This window comes from Crocodylus siamensis, chromosome 2 (genome assembly GCF_052110815.1).
Source record: "Crocodylus siamensis isolate JL-2025a chromosome 2, ASM5211081v1, whole genome shotgun sequence".
Taxonomy (NCBI): domain Eukaryota; kingdom Metazoa; phylum Chordata; order Crocodylia; family Crocodylidae; genus Crocodylus; species Crocodylus siamensis.
Window position 1 is genome coordinate 285,269,009 of NC_143396.1, and position 27,205 is coordinate 285,296,213.

At 45.7% G+C, this 27,205-nt stretch overlaps 1 protein-coding gene across 1 annotated transcript; it reads left to right on the forward strand.

The window, feature by feature from the left end:
• Positions 1-5,040: 5,040 nt before the first annotated feature.
• ACTR10 (actin related protein 10) lies at positions 5,041-27,076 on the forward strand. The gene is made up of 13 exons (XM_090034278.1): positions 5,041-5,203; positions 7,377-7,449; positions 11,554-11,636; positions 14,294-14,402; positions 16,546-16,653; positions 16,911-16,978; positions 17,287-17,366; positions 17,842-17,877; positions 19,461-19,540; positions 19,628-19,701; positions 20,206-20,287; positions 22,207-22,408; positions 26,122-27,076. The coding sequence occupies exons 1-13, from the start codon at positions 5,127-5,129 to the stop codon at positions 26,301-26,303; spliced, it is 1,254 nt and encodes a 417-aa protein (XP_089890404.1). The 5' UTR covers positions 5,041-5,126; the 3' UTR covers positions 26,304-27,076.
• Positions 27,077-27,205: the final 129 nt, after the last annotated feature.

Sequence of the window (27,205 nt, forward strand, 5' to 3'; positions counted from 1 at the left end):
TAGCAACGTGAGCAGATGTAAACTCTGATCTCTCCTTATCATGTGATGACATCTTTGAAAGACTATTTTTCAAAAGCTACATATCTTCCAAGTCTGACCTATATTTCTTTTAAAGAACTATCTAAGTATATACACTGCTTTTCAACAGTCTCAGTCAAGACAAATGGTCATAAATACAATTTTCGGAGGAAGCTGGTCATAAAGAATCTAGGTTTGGACATCATTTTAATCACACATATGAAAAATTAGTCTGTCTAGAACGTAGGTGTTAAATGAATTGTTTCAGTGAGGTCATCTACATTATCTCAGAGAGATTTATTAGATGCCTTTCACAGTGGTATGAACAACCTGCAGAATTTGGGATGCAAAAATGTCTTCACACTAATGAGGATTAATACTCCACAAGCAATTGCATTAGGTAACTAAGCTTCTCCCAAGCTTCCTTGAAAGAATCAAAGATGGCAGATAGCAGGTGCTGCCTTAAGTCATGGGACTGTAGAGCCTTCCATTGTTAGAAAGTCTTGACAAACCAAAATGCCTTGGATCTAGTTCCAAGAGTGAGTTGTGGACTCAGCGCCATCTTGAGTTGGATCCAATCCAGAGGCAAGGGAAGTTCATAAAGAAAATAAGGACTTGAACCCAGCTCTCCCAAGGCCCAAACTAGGACCTTAACCATGACACCATCCTTTTTTTCTGTAGTCTTCTATTAGCAGAGGTCTACCCAACTCAATGAGGCAGCCAGCAGATTTCACGGGCAGATCACGGGGTTGGCTGCCATTTTCAAGGGTGGCTTATGGTGGTCCCTCTGATTGGCTGAGGAGCCCCAGTGGCCCTACCATTCACCCCCGATTGACTGAGAGGGCTGTCTGTCATACAGCTCTGCTCATCACTGCTAATTATTTGCAAGCTGTCCATCGTGCAGCCCTGCCCTCTCACCATGGATTGAGGGGGGGGCTGCATGACAGGCAGCCCTCTCAGCCAATCAGCAGCAAGGGGTCGGGGCAGCTCCCAACTTGGGCTCCCCTGCATGCCTCTCCTTTTCCTCCCGGCGGGTTGTGCAGCTGGGCCGCGACGCCATGTGGACTTCTGGCTTTCTCTGGGGAGCCAGCATTTTATTTTCAGTAAGTTTTCTTTTCTTTTTTTGTGGATTTTGCAGACATTGCCTGCTTTCGCGGATATTGCCAAATTTCGTGTTTTCCACAAAATCACGATTTCAGTAAGTCCCTATCTATTAGTGCTGATTGAGCAGAATTAAATCCCACATTCTACCCCAAAACATCTGAAGTGCCGTACCACAGCTGCTCAAGAAGGAGTTATAGTTGGATGATGTAGTTAGGGCTGATCCTGCTTTGAGCAGGGGGTTGGACTAGATGTGACCTCCTGAGGTCCCTTCCAACCCTCATTTTCTATGAATCTATTTACCCCTTAACACAGTGGTTCTTGACTTTTTTAGACAGAAGGCACCTCTCAGAAAAATGCCAGCTGTTAGCTTGTACTCATTTTTTGGCTGTAGGAAAATATTAGAGCAATCCTTCTGTTGCAAAAATCTTAGAAAAACTACAATGGATCAGAATGTTTTTGACACTATGGATTCCTATTTTAAATTCCTGAGTTCACCTGGGTTGCACCTAACAGTGCCGATATGGTGCAACACCCCTAAAAGGATCTCATGGCATCCCAAGGCACCGTGGTAACTAGTTGAGAATCACCTCAATATATGGAGTAGTTTCTGTGGCTGCAGTAAAAAAGTCCCCAGAAATGCAGTGGACTAGCAGCTGCACCTGACTTCAACTGTTCTGAACTTGCATTGCCAGCATATTTTTTCTATATTACTGAATGATATAATCAATGACAAGCAATAACGTATGATAAGGACCGTCAAGCTGGTGTAGGTTCTAGCCAATACCTGCACAGATAAATTAGTTCTTTAACTTTGTTAGCATTATAAATCATAGATCATTGATATTACTTATCATAATACAAGCAATCCTATTCCAATATTGTCAATCTAAGAATTCAAGAATTATAAGACAGACACCAAAAATTATGAGGGTAGCTTCAAAAGATGAGCTGTTAAAAATGCATATTTTTACAATTTCTCTTCAGCTATTGAGCTTCTGCTGCTCACATTTTCATTCTGTTCCCTGCAACCATGAGGATTGAAATTTTATACTATTTTCAGGCAAGTTGAGGTTCTCACCTAGTCATATTTCCAGACACTGGAAAACAGCAAATATTACAAGATCTGTGAGAGACCCATAGGAGCTAGCAACCCTGTGTGAATTTCCATTACACCGGGCTGAAATTGGGGTGTGACACTCTGCATGTGCAGTATAAGTTTTATGAATTTACAGGAGAACTGCTACCATCACTTGGACACTGAAACAAGATCACACAGAGAATGAGAGCCAGGACTAAACACAGGAACCCTGATTCCTAGTTCCATACGTAGAGAAGTAATTAGCAGCACTAGTCTGAAATCATTCAGAAAACAGGGTTGATACATATCTTTGCAGACTAATTAAATTACATGCATGTGTGTAGTGTGTTTAAATATGTGTATGTATGTGACCGTGTGTTAAGGTGACCAGAGGCACGATGCTCCCAGCCCAGACCCATCTGTTTGCATACAGTATATATTTTTATTCTCCTTTTGTGAATAACATAGATAAAACACATGTTTAAGTGGGTATTGTTAAAGAAACGAATAGGTATGTTTGGCCACAAGAGGTATAGAGCAGCTCCTCCCCCCAACTTTCTGCCTAACCCACCTCAGCCCCCTCCAGGGAAGCGGCTGGTGCTGCCCCTGCAGGGGGAACATGTGTCCCCCATGCTCCTTTGAGGGGGTGCACACAGTGGTGGCAAGCCTCTCTCCACATGCCCCACGCCCAGTCGCGATGTGTAAAGAACGCTGGTGCACCCCCTGACAGGTTGCATTCCCCATTTAGGCGAAGGGCAGGGAGGGCAGGCAGGAGCACCATTGCCACCCTGCAAGTGCTGACCAGAGAGTGGGGGCACCAGCAAAAGCGGCCATGTCGTTTCTGGAAGAGCGAGTGAGATTGGCTGTTGGGGGACCCTCCCCCAGTTGCTGACTGGTGTCAGGGGGGGCATGTGCTCCCCTTGACTCAAGAGGCACCAGTCGCCCATGCCCATGCCCCTTGGACCCGCTGCCTTTGACTCTGTCCCACTCCATGACCTAGCCCCATGCACAGTCCTGACTGGGCAGTGCCCCCAGCCCCTGCCCCACTCTCTCCCTTACTGTGAGGGGCCTGAAATGTAGTATCAGACATAACTGATAGAGGTAAAACAGGTTTATGGAACTTCTGCCCCAAACTCCTTCCTGTGCTGTGTGCTCCAGCCCTCTGTGTTGCAGCTGGAGCAGGGGCGGGGGCACCGCCACTTGCCTGTGCCCAGGCTGAGCACCCCTGACAGGGGCTGCTGAGCCCCAGCCAGGCAGACACCAGCTGTAGTAACCTTGGGGAAGAGGGGAAGGAGGGTATAATAAACCCTGTCCCTTCCCCTTTTGCCTCAGCAGCTATGCTGAGCTGGTGTCTGGCCATGCCTGACAGATATCCTGATAGGGGCAGCAGCCCCATGGTGTCCTGGGGACTGTAAGCCTCTTCCCAGTGGGAGGGCTGAAAGCAGGCTGTGCTGTGTGGGTGGGAGCAGGACAGGCAGAGCTGCCCCAGCCTGCATGAGGCAGGTGGCAATGGTGGGGCTGGGAGGGGCGGTTATGGGGGCTTAGGTGAATTTTGGAGTGTCCATAGCCCTCCAAGCCCCCCCAGCCACCCTTTCCAGCCTTGCCACCACCACCACTCTTCCTGGCTAAGCCCTGCAGCCACAGTCCCAGGCTTGGGCAAGGCAGGCTGATGGCTGGGCTGGGTTGGGCCATGGGGTCAGTGCCCTTCCCAGCCAGCTGTGGCTCAGGCTGGGGCTGCAGGAGCTGTGCACCTGGTTTGCTCCCGGGGAGCCGCTGCAGCGGGCAGGGCCCTCTCTCTTGTCCCCCACCATAGGGCAGAGTGGGGAGGGCAGGGGGCTCTGTGCAGTGCTGCCTCAGTGGCTCTGTGACAGTCCAGCCCAGCCTGAACATGGGGAGCTGGGAGCAATCCAGGCGCACAGCTCCTGCGGCCCCAGCCTGAGCAGCAACAGGCTGGGTTCAGGGCCCTACCCAGCTGGAGGTGGGGCTTGGGCTGGGGCCAGGGGAGATGTGCACCCAGATTGCTCCCAGCTCCCCACACCCAGGCCTCCAGGCACACCCGGACTGGGGGTCCCTGCAGGCCAGGGTGGGAGTTTAAACCCCTCCCTAATCATCCTGAGGCCTGTCTGGGCCTGGCTACACCTCCCTGCTTAGCTCAGCTTCCCTCTAGCACTATGGAAGAGAAGGGAGGGCTCGCGCTATCACCCCCGGCTTCTGCCTGAGCCCCAGTGGGCATGTGGCTGCATTTCCAGAATCAAAAGTGAATGTCTGTCCATTTGCAAATGGGTTCGATGTGTGCAGCTTCAACCAATCTGCAATGCCTGAGTCGAGCTTTGTGAATGTCTGTATTTAGCCTGGGAGTCGGGGTACGTGATAACGGACATGCGTATTTTATTTAGCTAGTCTATAAAGGTGCAGCTCTTCCCCGCCTTCTCCCAGGCCCAGATCAGTCCACCAGCCCTGACTCTTCCCCTCCCCCATTACTGCAGAAACTCCGGGCTCCTCTTTACACTCAATCCAAGCTCCTCTCCCCGTCACTTCTCTCGAGGGGCGGGGAGAGAAAGGACCAATCCCAGTCCCTATCCCAATCTCCATCTCCATCCTGCCTGCCCAAACCCGGCCCCCCTGCCCCTCCCTTCCAGCCGCAGCCTTCCTTAGGAGTCCACCCCGCGCCTGACAGTAGCGGGCGACCCGGCGGCGCCGCGCCGCGCACGAAGAGGAAGGGCAGGGCGGCGCAGCACCGCTTCAGCTGCCCCTCGGATTGCGGCACTGCGGGGCGGGGAAGCAAGGAGAGGCCATGCGGGAGCAGGCGCGCGGCGGACAGCCCCGAGCCGCGCCGGCAGGGCGAAAAGCCCCCGAGAGCGCCGCGCGACGCGGAAGGACCCCTGGCGGTGGTGGCGGAGCCGGTCGGCTCCTGCAGTTGGGCGCGATGCCGCTCTACGAGGGCCTAGGCAGCGGCGGGGAGAAGACCGCGGTGGTGATAGATCTGGGCGAGGCCTTCACCAAGTGAGCGGCGCCTGGGCCCGGCCCCGGCCGCCGGGGTGGCGATTCCCCGGGGGCAGGACGGGCCCATTCGGGGCTGGGGAGGGGGACGCCCTGTGGGTCGTACCATGACGCGCTGTGCGGCAGGGCTGGGCTCTCTGGCCCTGACTTGGGGGGTGATTCCCCCAGGTCACAGCAGGGTGGGCCCATTCAGGATTAAAATGAAACACCACTAATGCACACACACACACACAGAATGATGTTCCATTTTAATCACGGGAAAATATGGATTTTCGGTTACTTTTTTTTAATCTAAAAATTGGGGATTTTTTTTAAATTGGAGAAAACCACTTGGAACCATTTGCAACCTGTCACTCCTGGCAGGCCTTGCTATCTAGGTTGCAGGCAGGGCAGGGTCTGCATGTGGCCAGCCTCTGCCGCTGGGGTCTTTGCGGCACCCCAAGCTGTGGCTATGGCAAAACACGCACCACATCACCGGCGGTGGATGACTGATCGATCACTGGCTGGGTCGAGGGGCGGGCTACAGGAACCGCGCGTGGCCACCAAAGACACTGTCACGAACCACTGGCCACCTGCGCATGGCGGGGAAAAGAGTCGCTGTTTGTTAAACCGAGCTAGTTAATGTCATTTGAAACACTGCTTAGCACCCACTTGAGACAAGCTCTTGACTTGGCGATTCTCACCCAGCGGTGCCTTGAGATTCTTCCCAGGATGCCGTGTTGACAGCATCAGCACTGTTAGGTTTGCAAGCGTGGCCCTCTATCCAGGATTGCTTGAGCGTATATTAACAACATTTCATGGAAGCAGGATGCTGGTTGCTGTGGTTTCTCTGCTTTACCTGTGGCAGGTTAGGGCAGGGGCGGGCAATTAGTTCTGGCAGAGGGCTGGTTACTGAGTTTTGGCAAGCCATCGAGGGCTGCATAACAGGCAGCCAGGAGTAGATAAATATTAATTTTCTTAATTTTGTATGAGCCCCGTGGCCTGGATAGAATGACCTGGCAGGCCAGATGCAGCCCACTGGCCACATTTTGCCCACCCCTGGGTTAGGGTGTTAGGTCAGTGCTGTGTCAGGGCTGACAGCAGTCTTATGTAGAGGTTAGATGATGGATTGTATAGACTGGTTTGCACGGTCCAGCCTGAGGCAGGGGGTTAATGACATCTGGAGATCCCTTCCAGCCTGACGTCTTTGTGATTTTAAGATAAGCCTAGAGATTTCAAATAGAAATCCACAGTGATGGTCTGAGTTTTTTGCAACAGAAAAGCTGTTCTGTAATTTTTCTGATTTCAAAAAAGAGTGAGGAGTAGCACTTGGTATTTTCTGAGGGATGTCTCAAGTCTATCCAGGACTGCCTCAAGTCTAAAAAAGTTGACAGCTGCTTCTTAAGGGGATGTTAACTACTTCTTAAGGGGGTAAGGGGGAAACCACCCCCCAAAAAGCCCCAAACAAAACAAAACCCTTTTCCCTGGTCTAGCTAAAATCCAGGTGTAAATCTTACCTGAATGTGTTCTCCATATCAAAATGCCAAGACAAAATATTGATTGCCATCCTTACTGATGCTTTTATGTTTGCTTTACTCCTTCGGAAATAAAGGCAGTTAAAAAAGTGTGTGTGTTTAAGTGGATACCCAGCGCTATACTTCTGGATTTAAGAAAATCCTGAATGCATTCCTGGTTCAGGACAAAATATTAATGGATCTCTTTCATAACTTTGCACTTTCGAAGTCCAGTGGATTTTTGGTTGTTTTTAAAGCTCTCCGTCTAAGGGCGTTTGATCTCTGAGCTATTTCAAAAGGAGTAAAGCATATGTAAAACACCAGTCTTTTAAAACCTTCTGGCTGGATGATCAGAGGTGGGAGCTAATCCCTCGGTACTGAATGAAGATGATAAAAGTCGAGTGGAGATGAGCATGACAAGCTGTGAATGTGAAGGAAATTTTCTTTGTTGCAGTAGAGTAGACATAATCAGTGAAGTGATATAAAATGCTGCTAGTTTGAACTGACTGCATCAATAAATCATATATAAAATACCCCTCAGACTTCAGAATTATTTTAATTATATTAATGATCAAATTCCCCTACTCTTTGAGATGCCAGGTTAATAATGTATAGACAGTTCTTAAACTTGAATTACATATGAATTGTACAACTTTAGAAGTGTTTGCTTTTTTTTTTTCCAGATGTGGGTTTGCGGGAGAGACAGGACCAAGATGTATTATTCCTAGTGAAATAAAGAGATCTGACACAGCCAAGGTGACTCTCTTTAAAAAAATGTGCTATTGAAAAAGCTTTACTAATTCAATTATTTGTGGTTTTTATTACTTCTAAGCTTTGACAAGAATATATATCCTGTTCATAAATATTTTGCCTTTTCCATTATTAATCACGATTCATTATCTCTTTAGTGTTTTGTAATTGAGAAGTTTTAATCAATTGCTTTGAAAATTGACCTCACTGAGGACAATTGTGGTTCTGTCATATGAACAAACAGCCGGTTAGTGTGGTTCATAGATATAGACATCAGGGCTGGAAGGGACCTCGGGAGATCATCGAGTCCAGCCCCCTGCCCAAAGGGCAGGAAGTCAACTGGGGTCATAGGATCCCAGCAAGATAAGCATCCAATTTACTCTTGAAGGTGTTCAATGTAGGTGCTTGAACCACCTCCGCTGGCAGGCTGTTCCAGACCTTGGGGGCTCGGACAGTAAAGAAATTCTTCCTTATGTCCAGCCTGAAACGGTCTTGCAGGAGTTTATGACCGTTCGACCTCGTCATCCCTTGGGGCGCTCTGGTGAACAAACGTTCCCCCAGATCCTGGTGGTCACCCCTGATAAACTTATAGGTGGCCATCAGATCACCCCTGAGCCTGCGCTTTTCCAGGCTAAAGAGTCCCGTGGCTCTCAGCCTGTCATCGTAAGATCTGTTTTCCTGACCTCTGCTCATGCGCGTGGCTCTCCTCTGGACTCTCTCAAGCTTCTCCACATCCTTTTTGAATTGTGGAGCCCAAAACTGAACGCAGTACTCCAGCTGTGGCCTCACCAAGGCCGAGTACAAGGGGAGAATGACGTCCCGGGATTTGCTCGAGAAGCATCTATGGATGCAAGCCAGCGTTTGGTCGCTTTACTAGCCGCAGCATCGCATTGCAGGCTCATGTTCATCTTGTGGTCAGTGATGACCCCCAAGTCTCTTTCTTCTGTAGTGCTATCCAACGTAGCACTGCCGAGCCTATAAGGATGCTGCAGGTTTTTCCTCCCAAGGTGGAGCACCTTGCATTTTTCGGTGTTAAACACCATGAGGTTCTCGTCTGCCCATTTGCTGAGCCTGTCCAGGTCAGCCTGGATCACCCGCCTGTCCTCTGGCGTGGATGCTTTGTCCCAAAGTTTGGTGTCATCGGCGAACTTGGCCAGTCCACTCCTGACTCCAATGTCCACATCGTTAATGAAGATGTTGAACAGTATGGGTCCTAGGACAGAGCCTTGAGGGACCCCACTGGTCACAGGGCACCATGATGAGTGACTGCCATCAATTACAACCCTCTGGGTCCGAACACGAAGCCAATTTCCCAGCCAGTGGATCGTGGTGGAGCCAAGGCCACAACTGGGCAGTTTGGCCAAGAGGTGATCATGGGATACCAGATCAAAAGCTTTTTTGAAGTCAAGATATATGACATCAATCTCTTCTGCCTCGTCCAGGTGATAGGTCACCTGGTCATAGAAGGAAATGAGATTGGTCAAACAAGACCTACCCGCAACAAACCTGTGCTGGCTGTCCCTTAGGATGTTAGCCTGGGCCAGTCCATCAAGGATGGCCTCCTTAATAAACTTTTCTAAGATCTTCCCCAGGATTTGTTTAGTTTGTGCAGATGAAAGGTTTGCTGGACTTGTCCATAAGCTAGAAATGTCAAGCTATATGGTAACTAGTAGGGAAAGTTTTTCAAGGTGTTGGTGTTCCCATTGTTGTGGTTCTTGCGATTCCTCTCACTGTTCTTGACCCTCAGAACATGTCCTTTTTCTCATTCAGCATTACCGACAAGGCAGGGCACCAGTCCTGGATGGTGTTCACACAGTGGGGGCTCCCTGTCAACACAGGGAATCACCTGAGCAGAGCAAGGAATCACCGGGTGTTGTTGGAGTCATAGCAACATAAAAAAAGGAGGAGTGGTCATTTAAGTCATCAAATTAATCAGTTATGCTGCTATCCTGCAAAGGGAAGATGTGCACTTAACTCTGCACGTACATCCTCTTGAACAAAATATGACTCGTAAGGCATAAGGTTAAATTCTTATGTAAACCTTTGCAGGATTGGAGTCTTATGCTATTTGTCATGCAAGTGTCCATTGTAGGTCTCCAGAGAGTCACCAGTGTTGTCAGGGCAAGCTCTGTCAGTGTTGTTTAGGGGTTAGGCATTACCAGTCATGTCAGGATCCCTCAGTTAGCATGCACACAAACCATACCATCAGGATAGTCTGTGATGCTGTGCCTTTAATTAGCTCATTATTCCAAAAAAGAGACCACAGACTTCATTTTTTAGTAACAAGAACTCAGTGAGTTGTATTTTCCATAAACGAACCTAGACCCTGGCATCCATGACTAACTGATACATGGTGCTAACTAGGTCATTTGCAGGCATGAACATAACCATTAAGCTCAGTACAAAGTGTTAAGGGTTCCTGGGCCCCTTTTTATACATTGATCAAAATAACTCTGTTCCCAGCATACACATCCTAGTTCTCACCAATTCCTAAAACGTGTTTAGGTGACATCTTCCACTTCCTGTTTCTCATCAGTTAATGCAGGGGGCTGGGTGGTGTGGGCACCAAGGTGCATGGTTGACAGCCCAGAGGTCACAAGTTTGAAGCCACAATAGAAGTGTGAATTCTGTTAAATACCTTGTCACAGGGACACGGAAAGGAAGAACTAGTTAGTGCAACCGTCTTATCAGACATTGACACCTGTGGCCAAGTCACACTGATCTTTCATAAATTTCATAGACATTAGGGCTGGAAGGGACCTTGGAAGATCATTGAGTCCAGCCCCCTGCCCTAGGGGCAGGAAGTTAGCTGGGTCAAAGGATCCTAGCAAGATAAACGTCCAAATGTCTCTTGAACATCCAAATGCCTAGATTTCATTGGCAATGTGTAGGGGGTATATGTGCACCCCCTGAGATTGGCAGTGCACCTCCTGAGAGAAGCACCACCGGCGCTGTCTGTTGTGTCTGTGGGCAGTTGCCACTTGCCGCCATCATGTCCCCACTGCTGACACTGCCTGTGGGTGGTCACCCCCCCCCCCCAGCCTCTGGGGGCACACATCATTCATGATAGATTTTCAGGGTTGGAAGAGACCTCAGCAGATCATCGAGTCCAACCTTCTGCCCTGGGCAGGAAAGAGTGCTGAGGTCAGATGACCCCAGCCAGGTGTTTGTCCAGTCTCCTCTTAAAGACCCCCAAGGTATGGGAGAGCATCACCTCCTTTGGAAGGCTGTTTCAGATTTTGGCAGCCCTTACCATAAATAAGTTCTTCCTGGTGTCTAACTTAAATCTGCTCTCTGTCAGTTTGTTGCCATTGTTTCTAGACACTCCAAGGGGTGCCGTGGTAAACAGAGTATCTCGTATTCCTTGCTGAACACCCTCTCCCCGACATATTTGTAGATGACCACCAAATCCTTTCTCAGCCTTCGCTTATGGAGGCTGCACAGAGGGGAAGTGCCACCTCCCTGGACCTGTTCGTGATGCACTTGTTAATGCATGATAGAGTGTGGTTAGCTCTTGATCATTTCATCACATTGCTGACTCTTGTTCATTTTTGTTTTGGTGTTCTCCACTGATTTCATCGGTTCACTTTTCTTCCGGCCTTGGAGGCTCCTCTAAAACTAATGAGCTACTTTTCCAGCACTTCTGCACACACCATATATCCTATGCCTAAGTTTCTGTTCATTGGGACCTATGTCAGTTCATGCTGTTAGTAGGGCTTCTGTGTGATGTGTATGTGCACTGACCAGTGGTTATATTAATCCATACTCTAGCAAGACCTACATCCATGTTACTAGAATTGGTGTGGGTTGGTCCATTAGGTAATCTCTACAGATCTCTTTGAGACACTAAGTGGGGAACTTCCTCTATCTACACTAGCTTTTTCCTTCGAGGGGAGACAGATCTTCACAACTGTCATTTTGGCTCCTTTTCTTTCCATTAAAATGGATATAGATCATTTTAAAAGTACTTTTCTTTAAAATTTCAAGTAAGATAATTTCTAGGATAACGTTATGATGGGATATCTATTTGGAAACTTTTCCCGTTGTTTGAGCAGTATACTTTTTTGCCGTGAATTTAAATTGGTTATAGATATTTATTATTTTTTGCAGCCTATCAAAGTTGTTCAACATAATATTAATACAGAAGAGTTGTATTCATATCTGAAGGAATTTATTCACATGCTGTATTTCAGGTAAGAGATACTGGGATTTTTTTTTTCTTCTGATCAGTAGCTTTTGTTGAGCTTCTTTTTAAACATGCTGCAAAAGCAGTCTGTTTTTGAGGGTACTCAGGGAAGGCTGAGAAGGAGTTTCCTAAATGATGAATAGGTAGCAAGCAGTTTTTAGTAGGAGGCCAGCTGGTTAAGTTTTTTTTCAGAAGCAGTTATTTATTGTTGCCAGTATTTGAGCTGAATTTCACTGTCAGGGCATCTGCCTCCTTTGTGGGAGATGCCTTCTTACTTTAAAACAATCTAAATACATTGACTTAATTGTGACTGTCACGTAGGACTTGATGCTGCAAATCACTACTACATGAATATTCAAAGTCTGAGATTTGCTGTCTGCCAAGTGGAAACTTGAACAGAGTCCTGAAGGATTTTGCCACCTGAGTACAACATATCTGTGTTCACAGAAATAGTCTTTCTCTCTCCTTGCCCTTAGTACAAACTAGCTCTCTGAACTCAGTTGTCATGCCTTGGTTTCCTGTGTTCCATTTCCATACTCAGGAATATTTTACTTTTCTTGAGGCCATATATTTTTTGTTACTGTGCCTCATCCTCTCTGTTTAAAAATTGCAAATTCTCCAATTAACCCCCCCCCAGTTTATCTGATTAATAAAAACCAAATCCATGTGTTTCTACAATTAAAATGAAACACCACTATACCACTATATATATATGTAATGGTGTTTCATTTTAAACCAAGACATCACAACTGAGTTCAGTGAGCTAGTGTGCGTGTGTCTATATATATAGATAGATATAGATGTGTGTGTGTGTGTGTGTGTGTAGATCTAGATATATATCTAGATATAGATCTGTGTGTGTGTGTGTGTGTGTGTGTGTGTGTGTGTAGGCATCAGTTGAACACAATGTTTTATTGATACATTTACTATCCTAAAGCAATATGGAAGCCTGCCAGTACCTCAGTCACTAATAAAATGAATTCTAAATATCTATATATTTTGGTATCTGATTTTTTCTTTTTATCATGGAAAATCAGAGCTCCCCCTGCCCACTCTGCTCAAGCTGTAGCTGTCCCCCCTGCTGCTTTGTGGTGTTGAGCAGCCCTGATATGCTGGTGCCCTGCCATTGCCCCTCACTCCCAATCCACAGTCCCCAGGCCCTGCCAGTGCCCCTCTTTCCCAACCCACAGCCTCCTAACCCCCCAGCCCTGGTACTGCCACTCACTCTTGACCCACATCCTCTGTTCCTGCCAGTGCCCCTTATTCCTGACCTGCATTCCCCCATTTCCCCAGGTGCCCCTCACTCCCAACTCACAGCCCCCTCACCCCTCCCAGCCCTGGTGGTGCCCCTTGTGACCTGCAGAGGGGGCCCCCAGCTGCCAGGGCTATGGGATCAGGACCAGGGCCTGCAGCCCCCTGACCCCTCCATTCCCAGCAGTGCCCAAGCCCAGCTGCTACATGTGGGAGGTGGCAGCTGCTGTGGCCAGAGTGGAGCGCAGCGCCTGGCCTCCCCTCTTTCCCCCCACCCTGCAGGTGACCGGGGTGGGGGCAAGCTGCCCCCATTGCAGGCTTGGGATTCCCCACTCTGCTGCCCTCTGCCTGGGGGCCTTCATGGCTCAGTGGGTGGGACCCAGCACAGGAGGGCAGAAAGGCTTGATGCTGCTACCACCACTGCTGGGAGCCCCACACTGCCATGGTGAGGCACCCCCTGCCTGCCTGGCAGCAGCGGGGGCAGCAGCACAGAGTTGCATCCCCTTCTGCTGCTGGGTGGGCAGGGGTGCCTTGCTGTGGTGGCACAGCTGGTATAGGATTCCCAGGAACGGTGACAGCAGCATTGAGCCTCCCCGCCTCACTCCACAGAGTCCTGCCATCACTTGGGATCCATTTTCTCCTTTAAAATCCACATTTTTCTGCCACGAATGGAAAACACAGATACCTGCTCATGACCTCAACCATCATTGGCTTTATTTCTGTCCTGTAATAATGTTGTTATGTTTCTGTCTGCAAAGCTTCTGACATGTTTTCTCTTTTCTTTCCTCTGTGCAAAGGATGATAGCATAGTGCACAGAACTGCTGGTCAGGAGATCTGAATTCCACTCCTTATTTATCCACAAGTGTGTCACAGGGCAAATCACTAAGTGCTCTTCTACAGTTTTTGTGCCTCTATACCAGTGGTTTTTAATTTTTTTTCACTTGCAGACCCCTTTGGAAATTTTGAATGGAGGTGCCAGACCCCTTTGAATTCCAAGTGTGGGTAGTCGCATACTTCTGATCATAGTCATCTTTTGCGGACCCCTTAGATATAGTCTGTGAACCCCCAGGTTGAAAACCACTGCTCTATGCTATATTCGTTCAGAAACCGATCATTTAGGCAGGTATATTTAGAGCTATGAAATCTGCTTGTGGACATTCTAGCCCCTGTCTGCACCTGAGGTTCCCCATCTATAAATGTGGGATAATGTCTGCTTCACTTTGGAAGTTGTGAAGCTTATTATATGATCTTGAGATCTGTGGTGTCTAATTGCAGATTACAGTCAAAATCATGAAAAATAATAATTACAAAATAAATTGCAGCAATGCTTCACGGAAGGTCATGGGAGGTGCCCAATCGTTTACTAATCACACTTGATAACTTCTATACAAATATATTTTGCTATTTTTCAGACATCTGCTAGTGAATCCCAGGGACCGCCGTGTTGTGATCGTGGAATCTGTGCTGTGCCCCTCACACTTCAGAGACACGCTCACCAGAGTTCTGTTCAGGCACTTTGAGGTTCGTGCTTTACATAACTATCAGAGTTCATTGCCTTCATTGGTTATTTATCACATATCTTGAAGGATGTTGGTAATGCTTCTAGCACTCACTATGGTGCCGGACGCATGAGAGGAAGTGGTCAAAGAAATGAGGATAATAGCAAAGGGCTAGGAAAGAGATGAGCGAGATGAGATAGATAAGGTGGGGAAATGCCCTTGAAGGCAGGATTTTGATCAGTTCTGAATCCTTATGGCAGCTATCAAGAAAGCAGATAATAGCAAGAATTCCACCAATTTTTTTAATTTTTGGCAACAAATAGCTCTTGTCACCCCATTTTTGACAGACTCAGTAATACCTATTGAGCACTGTCAGCAGTGTTGAGTCTATATTTAAAACTTCTTAGTGCTCTCTCAGCAAAATTCATGACTCCTTTGCCATAAGTCGATATCCTTGCCAAACTCTTGACCTGACCTCTGGCTGTACTCATTTAGATAAGAACTTACCTGAAATTTGTTCTGACCTCCACATAATCAATCTTTTTGATAGATCAGACTCTCTGTTTATCAACTTTATTCTTATTCTAGTTTTAATAGGAAACACAGTACAAGGGTATGCCGTCATTTTTCCATTCAGATATATTAGATGGCTAAGGTGTTTTTTTTTCAACCAAAGGCCATGCAGGCTAGTAGTTTGTCTTCCCAACTTAACTTCATAACTAATCTTAAACTATCATGAACTGTGTCTCGGAATAACGCCTTCTCAGTATACATAAAGTAATTTTGATGTTACACTTCATAAGCAGTTTGAATGGATTTTATATCATCTTTGAGAAAAGCAGAGGAGAAAGAAAGAAATATCTTTTCCTTTTCATTGCTTTGCAATAGGATGGTGACAATTAATTTAGCCTTTATACATTATTCAAAGGGATGGCTAAAGGGAGGGGAAGGTTTTGCTTTGATTTTCTGAGGCCTGTTTTCCTGCTAACAAACTGGCTGATAGACATGGAAAATGATCCGCACATTTTTGTACAATTGCCATTTGATGGGATATAAGTAACCTTGACATGTGATACAAGGTCAGCATTTATAAGTATATGTTGTGATTCAGTTATCTGTAATGTTGCCAGTAGGTACAAGCTTTGTGGATGTACAGTGTGCTGTTAACAGCACTTGCCATTTAAATCATGCCAGTAGTACAAGACATTGCCAAATCCTATTGATTTCTATATCAAAGGTGTTGATTAAGCATACTGGCAGTAACCTGGCTCAGCTGTTCTCACCTCATTAAGGCTTGTAGCCTTGTTATTCGTAATACTGGCAGACGCAATGTATACAGGCCACTTACCCTGTGTCAGTGCCTTGCAGTGCACCAGAGCCTGTAAAATCACTGGAGCAGCAAATATGGATGGGAAAGTAAAAGCATTCAGCCTCAGGGCTTGCAGAATTAGCTAAGCACCACGTAGGAGATTTTCTGGCTGGCAAACGAGCCTGCTGTAAGCAGTTGGCATTCTCCCTACAGTCCCTACAGAATGGGGATTGTTGCCCCCTTGAATGTGTGTTCTATTGAATTCTTGGAGGCTTGGGGCTCTCATCTAGATCTATAGTCAAAGGTACTTCCACATGATCATTTAGATCGCTGTCCTTGCTACCTATTTTACGCCATGAAGCCACTGGCAAAGAGAGCTGTTCTGTTTGCTCTGTAACTTTGGACTTCCAATCAGTTTGTGTGCTGCTTGTTCCCACTGGCCACTTTTCAAAACCAGTATGCAGTTTGCCTTCTTTATTCTTATCTACAGATTTTGACAGTGTTTTTTCAAGTCCTGTTTAGTTTTCTCATAGTACCCCTTCCGGTGACAATATAAGAATTTATAATTGGGACCTCGGATAACTTCCATACACAGGACTTATTTTTCTTACAAGTGGGTGCGTTATTAGGCGCATATGTGCACATAATGTAGCAGTGAGTATTCTGGCAAAGGATTTTAGCATCCAGCTGCATGTTGTTGGGCATTGTCACACTAGATCAAATCCTGAATTAATAATAGGCTGCTCATTATGTGATTGTTCAGTTTTTCCTTTCGCTATGGATTTGGGGAGAAGCGGCTGTTCTAAACATTCAAATTTTTTTTCACTGTACTTTAATCGTTTTGTTCTCATTACAGGTTCCTTCTGTTTTGTTTGCTCCAAGTCATCTGATGTCTCTCTTGACACTCGGTATTAATTCTGCTATGGTTTTAGACTGTGGATATGCAGAAAGTCTGGTGCTGCCTGTATCCTTTGGTAGAGTTTGGTCTCTTCTCATCCTGATGTGCTAAGAATGCCATAGACCTCTGACCGGGGGGGAGCATGAATAGGAACAGGCATAATCCATTTCTCATACCAGAAACTAAAATCCTGGACAAAATCATCTAGTGGAAATATTTATAACTGATAAATGACAATATGAAGAAAATGCCTTCAGTGCCAGTGCCTTCATACAGAAAAAACACCCATTACAGAATAGTCTGATTTCCTCAGCTGCTTCTAGATATATGAAGGAATCCCTATTTTGAATTGCTGGGGTGCCCTTCCCCTGGGAGGAAAGGCTATTCACAAGTAAGTTGACAATTATGCATTTCAGGACAATTTTATCAGTTGATTGTGACCATTATTTTTTTGATCAGCAAATGTTTGTTATGAATTAAGTATGGATTAAGTATTATTGTAACCTCCTTGGTGATACTATTGCATTTTAAAGGTGTAAAATGTTTAGCTGCTATGGCTGCAATGAGAACTAAAAATAACAGGTTGGAAGCTGGATGGGAAACCAGAGGGAATAAATACTGCCATATCAGTATGGTGCAAGGATATTGGATAGATGCAGTATGTGTAACTATTTTTTTTTTTAATTTACAACATTTTAGGGAGCTGGCTTATCAGTTAGTGGAGCAGTGCACTGTGGACACAGGATTAGCTAAAGGACAAAAACTCCCATCAGTAATGGGTAAGATTCACTTTTAATGTAACACAAATGCATTTTTTTATAACCCTAGTGGGGAAGGTGAGTTAATCCCCTTGCCTCTTTTGCTGAGAACATCAGACAGAATAATTCAGTGTTTCTTCACCAAGTCTAGCATGTTCCTGCTTGCATGTTCCTCTTCCCATTAATTAATTTCCCATTAATAAATTAACGAGTCTGGTTTGCTATGAAAATAAAGTTCATAGCAGTTAGTTTGTTGGAAGTAAAAGCCATCTCTGGAAAAGCTCCGTAGTAGTTGCCTGTTATATTTTCAATAAGAACAACGTATTATCTTTTCACATAAACCCTTTTTTTTGTTAGAAACCTTTCGAAGCTGTCATCAAAATGCTGTTTCTGCGTTTTTGTACTAAATTCAATTTTCCAAGTATTGGTTTGATTCTGCAAGTTCTATTTCCACTTATTCAAGTGCTTTTGTTCTAAATTATTTCCTGTATTTCAGGCTCTGTTCCAGAAGACATAGTAGAGGATATAAAAGGTAAAGTTTCCCACTTTGTGCAACAATAGTTTGCATCTTCTCCACAGATCAGTTTAACAATGTGTAGTGCCTTGCTGCTGAGTGTGTAGGTTTTTATTTTATAGTCCTTTCCATTTTATTTCATTCCTGAGCAGAGGAACTTGGAGCACTGTCCATAGTGTAGATGCTCGGGCTGTTGTATTTCATTGGTCTTTATAAATTTAGGCTTGAGGGTTTGAATCCTGTTATAGCTTAGTGTTTTATGCTGCATTTGTGCATAAACTATGAGCACTAAATTATTTTGTGTACCCCTCCGTTAGTAGTTTAAGTTAATTTAATGTTGGACTTCTTAAATATACTAATAGTTTGTTTGATTTTATTTATAGACTGTACAATGGACACATTTACATGGGATTTATAGCACTAGCAAATTTAGCTTCTACAAACTGGTCAAGCTTGGATACATTAATTTTCTATTGTTTCTGGGCACAAAGACAGCTGTTAAGAATTTCTGACTTCTGGATTAAAAGATCAAGTTAGTTTTTGTGCATAAATGATTTAAGTTCTATTTGCCACATAATACACTAATTTCCCCAAAATGGAAAATAAAGAGTAAAAGGAGTTTAAAATACTGGGAAACATTCAGTGATGAATATATTAGAAATTGGACCTGTTTTCAGTACAAAATGCTGCCTAGCATTTCATGTGCTATACATTTTACAGTTCATTTAATAGAATAAAAATGAGTGAACTAACTCATAGGAGACCTTTTTAACAGGAGAAATAGTGCCTACTCCTTGAGCCAAGCTAGGGAGGAAAATCTCAAGGGCAAAGCAACTTGGTATCTTAAAGATGCTATTTCTAAATGTTGTTAATATTTTATCAGCCATGAAAATGAATTTTGAATTCTAGACTCAAATGTAGCTTTGAGTAGTTGGCTGTTTTCATAGGGTTTGGTTTTTGTAACCTGGTATATTATTATTACTTGGTAGAATGGTTCTTTGTGTTTCTGTTAAAGTGCTTTTATTAATAGAGGAATTGCATTATAGGATTATTTATCAGGATCTGGTGTAATTATGCACCCAGATGCTGTGATGTATATAGACTCTGACCCTTTTGTTAATGTCCCATGGAGAAAAGCCCGTCTGGAATTTGAGGATAGATTTGTGCCACTAATAACATCACGTGGCAACAGATCATTAAAATCTGGCAGCATTTCATTTAAAATGAAGCAGTGAGACTGGAATTGCTGATTCATATTCAGTATGCTATTTCTGCCACCCTGTGGCATAGTTCTTAATGGCCCTCAGACTTTAATAGATCAAAAAAGAAAATTCTGTTTCTCACAGCCTGATTATGGTATGAGCATTATTTCATTTTGGACTACTTCATCCTAGCTGGAGTGTGACCTCAAATAAAGGTGCTGTCACAGTTCTTCAGAGCCAAAAAGTAGTACCTTGCACATGCGAGAACCTGGAATTTGTAACTAAATAAAATCAAGTAGTAGGAGTCATAACCTATGTAGGTGAAACAACCTGATGGTAATGGGAAAGTTGGGAAGGCAAAATAGAGTCCAATTCTCTCTTTTTTTTTTTTTAATAAAGTACGCACCTGTTTTGTGAGCGACCTCCAGCGAGGACTGAAAATCCAAGCAGCAAAGTTCAACATTGATGGCAGTGCTGAGGTAGGTAGAGAATAAATGTTTATTGACCTCTTCGGTGCAGAAGAAGAGCTATTTTTCCACTTCTAAAATAATGTGTGTTGTTTTTAGCGTCCTTCACCACCTCCAGACGTGGACTACCCTTTAGATGGAGAGAAGATTCTGCATGTCGTTGGGTCTATCAGGTTAGAAATAAAATACCTGACAATGCATTACTATTAATATTATCACAGGGATACCTAGAAGTTCCAGTATGTTAAGAAATCATTAAAAATAAGGTTGAGGTTTTGTCAGTGAACCTGCATAATTCTGTAGCATTTATCTTCATGTATGTGGGTTTGCAGCATGCATTTGTTCAGAGGATGCGGCTATTGATTAATCTACAGTTTAGGGATGTTGATGACGAGCCATTTGCACTTTGATTTTGTCTCTAAGTCTTTCTGATGTAATAGCAGCCTTATTGTGAATAGCCCTTACTTGTTTGGCCTCCTGGAACCCCAGGCACAGAGCAGAGCCCCTTGTTCTGGGTGCCCTGCAAACCTGTAACTAAAAGCACGTCCCTGCCTCAGGGTTAACAGTCTAACAAGAGAGATGGGAGTGTGAGGACAGCTAAACAAGGGGAGAACTAGTAGACGACAAGACATGTTGGTACCTTGCTTAACATGCCTCGCTTTTTGTCTTTTGAACAGAGACTCAGTTGTTGAAATGCTGTTTGAGCAGGATAATGAAGAGAAATCAGTTGCAACGCTAATCCTGGATTCTCTTATTCAGGTATTTCCACTAAATAATTAGGCTCACAAATTGTTGTAGCCTTGTGTAGATCCCGGTCTATCAGGCACTTAAGCTCTGAAGTAGTTCTGCTAATTGCAAGTGTGACTTAGGTGGATAAGTCAGAGTTCTCTGCCTGAGGCATACAGTTAGTTTAAAAACTAACTCATGTAGTGGATATTTGCTCAATGTTGAATGGCATTGATATCAGCCTCCCCTTTAAGAGGTTCACTTGGACTAGAGATTATCTGTTCTGCAGGCAGCTGCTTTAAGGTGTAGTGATACCTCAACTGGCTTTCAACAGCCCAGCTTGAGTACAGGCCAACTGCAGCAGCACAGACCTCTGCTACTGCAGCTAGACTGCCACCAATGCTGGAGCTGGCTTGTGTGAAGCTAGTTTAGGTAATGCCTCACACCAGCCTGAAGCCTGCAGTGTAAACGCTCTTAGAAATTCTCTTGGCACATCATACTTCATAAGAAGCAATGTTTTTGTGCAATTAAGGGGAAAATGGGCTGTGAGGTAGAAATGCAAACTCCATCTCTTATATAATTTTTAAAGTTGCTTGTCTGCAGTTATAAATATGTTTGAATCAGTTGGTAGATGAGGAATTGTTTATGAGGGCAGTTCATTTCGGTATTCCAGACTTACAAGGCTTCATCAGGTTAGGGCCTCACTTAATATGATCAACGTTTGAGTCTCTAGATTTTGGCTTAAAGCAGAGATGTCCAAGTGGTGGCCTGTGGGCTATGTGTGGTCCATGAAGCAGTAAATTGCAGGTTATGGAGCTGCTGGGTTGGTGTGGCTCTGGAACATGGGGTGAATGCCACTATTGCTTGTCCCCCACCCCACTCCGTTGCCTGTTGCTGAACTCTGGGGTTTGGATCACCACTGAAAAGGGAGGCGCATGGCAGCAAAGTTGACTGCCCAGGTTCTAGATCTGTGCCAACGGACTGCTGCACTGTCACTGGAAGGGAGTCATCTGGCCTTTGAGAAGCCTGTAGACTGGATCTGGTCCACAGGGCCAGAGTATTTTGTGATGATGCCGTGGCCTGGAGGGTGATGCAAAGTGAATGCTCTCAGCGCCCTAGGGCGGTGGTTCTCAATCTTTTGCATCCTATGTCCTACCACTGGCAGCACACAGGGGGTACACGCAGGTGCACATGCACCCCCTGAGTGTGGTGGTGCACCCTCTATAAAAAGGCACCGCTAACACTGTCGGTGGCACTTGTAGGCAGTCGCCACTTGCCCCCCTGTGCGCCCCACTGCCGACATTGCCGGTGGTGTTGGCAGGCGGTCAGAGATTGCTGCTGGCCATCGCCAATGCTGCCCTGGTCAGTGCTTGCCATCCCCTGCTGCTGACAGCGCTGGTGGTGTCTGCAGGAGGGCCATGCTTACTGTCACCATGCTCCTGCTGCCATCATGCCCCCCCAGCTGCTGGGGACATGCGTCGTTCATGTATCCCACCAACCATTTTGTCAAAAAACCCTGGTCCCACCATGGTAAAAGCAAAACCCCACTTTTTCCAAGAAGTGTGTTTGTACATTTACATGCATTTTAGTATTACATTAATCGTTAATGGCAATTTTCAAATGAGTTGAAGTCCTACCTACATGACCTTCGTGTCCTACCCCACTGGTTGAGAAACAGTGCCCTAGGGGATTCCCTTTAGCCAAAGGAATCCATGGTGTTGAAAGGCATGCTGAGATTTGTCCCATCCACTTCTTGCTGGAGGAGAGGATCCTTGCAGCATGGGACCCTGTGTGTGGGGTAGAAGAGGGGTCTGGGTAGACAAGGGGATTAGGAAATCCAGCCCTCTGTTAACAGAAATATAACACTGTGGCTTGGTGAAGAGAGACTGGCTGAACGACTACCGTGTCTGTATAGCTTCATTTAACCGTTCCTTGCTTCCCTTTGGTACCAGTGCCCCATAGACACCAGGAAGCAGTTGGCTGAGAACTTGGTCGTTATTGGAGGCACCGCTATGCTGCCAGGATTCCTGCATAGATTAATGGCTGAAATTAGGTACCTGGTGGATAAGCCAAAATACAAAGAAGCACTTGCCACGAAGACCTTCCGAATTCACACTCCACCTGCCAAACCCAACTGTGTGGCATGGCTGGGAGGTAAGGAGGAAACTAACGCTGATCAGTGGGCTGAAGGGAAAATTAAGCCTTGAAAAGTGGACTTTGGAATGAGCAAATGATCACAAGTCTTTTGAGTGCTGTCAAAGTTAAGTTGTACCTGCGCTCTCTGGAACTGCTGTACCCTCATGCCAAAGTCCTGAAGAGCAAAGCTCCCTCTTCACTTCTGGAGGGCAGGAGATTGCTATTGCTAATAGCATCACAACATGTCAGCTCATTAAGCAGTAACATTCAATGGCTGCCATGTTAGGGCAGTGATAAAGGAACTCTTCAAAGCTCCCGCCTGCTGGAGTAACTGAATATTTCCTTCCAAGGGAGGGAAGAAAGGCAAATCGAAGGAAAATTTGCCTGTCCTGGGCTAATCAAAGACTCTAACACACCACACAACTTGTGTTTGCAACATACACAGAGTATCCAGGCCACAAGTTAGATTTTGGATGCTATCTTACAAATTGGTAATCAGATTAGCAAACTGAGAGGCGTTTGCAGCATTTGCAGTTTAGTGTGCTCAGATAAAAATGTTATTGTTTTAATAACTTGGATGCTTCAGCTAATAAACTGATTTTATATAGTAGAGTAGAGTATAAGGATGTGGACAGATATCATCCGACACTGATGTAATGGTTACAAATGGAGCCAAACAAACTGTACTTCAATCTTGTGTCATTCAGAATTTAAAGCAACTTGGCTCGCTTACATCGCTATGGGAGCATGCAGATTATAACAATTAAAGCAGAAGAACTGAACCCCAATTCCCCCCACACTTTAAGGGGTTGAAAGTGTTATGTCTATTCATAGAGAGACAAAATGTGGACATAAACATATACTTTATTTCCTCCTGTTGTGGTGTTAAATATCTCTAAAAATCATTAATTAAGGCCTGGTTGGGGTATAGAGCCAGTGGAACTAAATGTGTTCATTATAATGGTACCAGCTGTCTCCATTTCCTGATGAGACACACCAGTTGACTCATGCAGTGGTTCTCAACCTAACATCGATGGCCAGTCCCAGCTGCCCCTCACTCCTGACCCAGGGTGTGGAGCATGAGGGGGATGAGTGGGATACATGGGGCCCCAAGCAGCCTCTTGCAGGCTGGAACTCTGCCAACCTGCAGGGGAAAAGCCATGGTTGCCTATGTTTTTCTCCCTTGGAGGAGAATCCATTTTTAAGATTTGTTCACAACCCTTTCATATATTCCTGTGTCCCACTGTGTTGAGAAATGCTGAACTAATGTATACTGACTTCTCTGTGGCCAGTGCAAACTAATCCTCGTACGTATGTGACATATTTGTACTTACTCACAGCACTGGGTGTCTAGGGAAAGTTTATTAACCTGAGAAAAAGAGGTACCTGTGGAAGCACTTGGAGATTGATTGGGATTGGGCCACAGGCATGTCTGCTTTCCACGTGGTTAAGCCTGTAATACAGGCACCTTGCCTCCACAGGGATCTGAATTGAGAGGGTCAGGTGCCAAGGAGCCCTGTACAGTGAATGAGGAGATCTTGTGCTTCCCAAGGGCCATCTCAAGCATCTCCCATTAAGCAGGGAGGCACCTGTTTCATTAGGGGCAGGTCATGTCAGACCGACCCGATTGCCTTTTACGATCAGGACAACATGGAGAGGGTCCAGAGGAGGCCACTTGCATGATCCGGGGACTACAGGATAGACCCTACAATGAAAGACTGCAGGACCTGAACCTGTTCAGCCTTCACAAGCGAAGGCTGAGGGGGGACCTGGTGACTGTCTATAAACTCACTAGGGGGGACCAGAAGGGTTTAGGGGAGACACTGTTTCCCCTAGCACCACCTGGCATGACAAGGAACAATGGACACAAATTATTGGAGAGGAAGTTTAGATTAGACATCCGCAAGAACTACTTCACAGTCAGGGCGGCTAGGAGCTGGAACCAACTTCCAAGGGAAGTGGTGCTGGCCCCTACCCTGGGGGTCTTTAAGAAGAGGCTTGATGACTACCTGGCTGGACTCATTTGAGTCCAGTTTTTCTCCCGCCCGGGCAGGGGGTCGGACCTGAAGATCTACAAGGTCCCTTCGACCTGACTTCTTTGATTCTATGACCTGTGACCAGCCAGTAGGAACTGCTAGGCACAGTGATGTGTGTGAATTCCTGCGTCTACCTCGGGGCTTTGAGGAAGTAAGCTCTATTCTGTTGAGATCCAGATCACTCGGAGGGACAGTGCCTGCCTGCACCACAATGCATTGAGTCCAGTTTAAAGCACGGTATCCATCATTACTTCTTGAACAAATGATGATGATGCTGGTGCCCACTTCTGTCCAATAGCCTAGCAGCAAGGAGACTTCCCTAGGAAACCAGAGACCTTGGACTGTAGGCCCTCCTGACCCTGAAGGGACTGAGACTCACATCTTTGAGCTCTTAGGAGAATGCCCTTGTCACCAAGTTATGGGCCTTTCTGCCTGGCTGCTTATTTAGCCAGCGATGAAGCCCAGGTGAATTCATCAGAGGTGGTTCAAGCACCTACTCTGAACACCTTCAAGAGCAAATTGGATGCTTATCTTGCTGGGATCCTATGACCCCAGCTGACTTCCTGCCCTTTGGGCGGGGGGCTGGACTCGATCTCCCGAGGTCCCTTCCAGCCCTGATGTCTATGAATCTATGAAGATGTGAGTAAGCAAACAATTCTACTAGTCTAGAAGGAGGCGGACACAGACTCGGCACTCACAAAGGTATCTCAGCTGATCTGTTGTAACTGCTTACTCTGTCCATGTCTGCCATGCCGTAAGTGAAGCTGGACCCACAATGGTTTACTGCATATAAAACAAGTGATGAATTCATTGTGATTTAGTGTCTGTTCTGCCAAGAGGTATAGCACACAGAAGAAGCAGTTGCATTGGATTCAGCTGGACTATGGGAGATTTCTTCCCCACCCCCTTTTATTCAGTATAACTATTTCATCTGTCTGTGCCAGTGGTTCTCAACTGGGTGCTGTGAGAGCACCTCAAGTGCTGCAACGCAGGCACTGCTACTGTGGCCAGGTGAAAGTGCATGCAGGGCTGGGGCACACCCCTGCTTCTCCTGCGTTAGGCTTCTCTGATGAGCCTAAAGCTGGCAGGAGGGCTACTTTTGTGCTGCAGCCGTCCCTCCCCACCCCCACATACGTTCGCTCCTCCTGGAAACAGAAGTATGTGGGACGGTTGCACCTGCCCATGCATCTTTGCTTCCAGGAGCCACTGTGCAGGTTTGGAGCAGGAAGGTCTGTGGCAGCAGCAGGCAGTCCTGCCTGTTTTAGGCTTGTTGAATAACCCCAGTGCAGGTTGAGCATGCCCCTTTCTGGTCTGGCTGCGCATGAGTCACGCAGAGCACCTTTACCTGGCTGCAAATGGGCAGCCGTGGCGCCCGGCTGAGAATCGCTAAGGTAAGCTGAAGCAGCACAACAGTGCCTCTGAACTGAGGATGCTGCCGCATTCAAAACGGTGGTGGAGGGATGCCTGCCATTTAAGAAGCTTGAGAACCACTCTTCTGTGTCCTTAATCACTTAAGATGGGTGTGGGCTGAAGCAAGCTTGGGTGAGCTACAAAATATGTTTTAAAAAAATGGTATTTTCAGCCTTTTGTCTTTCCTTTGGGCATCTTGAAATGGCTGAGATTTATGAGGCTGGCTGGGGAAGAGTCAATATGACAAACCAACACCAAGTGTCTTTTTTTTTGTCAACAACGCAGGCGCCATTTTTGGAGCACTTCAAGACATCCTCGGAAGCCGCTCAGTGTCCAAGGAATATTATAGCCAGACGGGCCGCATCCCAGACTGGTGCTGTCTCAACAACCCTCCTTTGGAAATGATGTTTGATGTTGGCAAAACACCACCGCCGTTGATGAAGAGGGCTTTCTCCACAGAGAAATAAGCGTCTAAGCACTACTCTGGTTTTCTTTTGACTGTTTCAAGTGCACGTAACAATGTTGCTCTTTGTATGTTAAGTAAATTATGTAACACTGTTTAAAATGAATGACACAGTGTGTAGCTTGGGAGTTGTGTTGGGAAGGGCTACACTGCAGATGGATCCAGCCATGTCTAGTCTAAAACCAGATGGGGTACTCTGCTTGTCTCTTTCTAGGGAGCGTGTATAACTGGCAAAAGTTGTTACCAAGTCGTCTGTCCTATTTATATGTACAGTAGATGAAATTAGGAGGCTTCGTTTTTACTTTTAAATCAGAAGAATAGAGGAAACACTGCTACCAGAAACATCTGTTGAATTTTCTCTGCCAGACTGTGTGTGTGTCCACATTAACAAACAGTTGGCTCAAAGATGCATTAAAATATCTTCTGAAAACAGTTTTGTGATCACAAGGTCTGTGGAAAGGGCTAGGCCTAAAATTCCTATTTTCAGTGATTTGCTTCTGCCAGACACTGTCACATGCATTGTCACTCTAACCTACCTGCTAAAAACATTACCCAAACCATCTAACTGAACATTTAGAAATTATAAAGGAGAAGCTTAATAATGGAACTTGTCTCCCCACTTCAGAGAAAATGGAAACTTCCTCCGGCATTTTTTAAACACATCTTCCTATTGCATTAAGTATGAAATACAAACCCAAAATTAATCTGTATGGTAACTATTGTGTAATAACTACTAATATTCAGACCAAAAGCAATAAAGTGCCTCAGATTCATTAAGAGAGACCCAAGTGACCATTATTTTTGGCTTCTGCAGTTCAGTTTGTTTTGTAACTGGCAGTGGGATATTCCATTTTCATTGCATGTCCCCACAAACCGTGCAACAGTCGGAGATTTTGGGCATCTCTA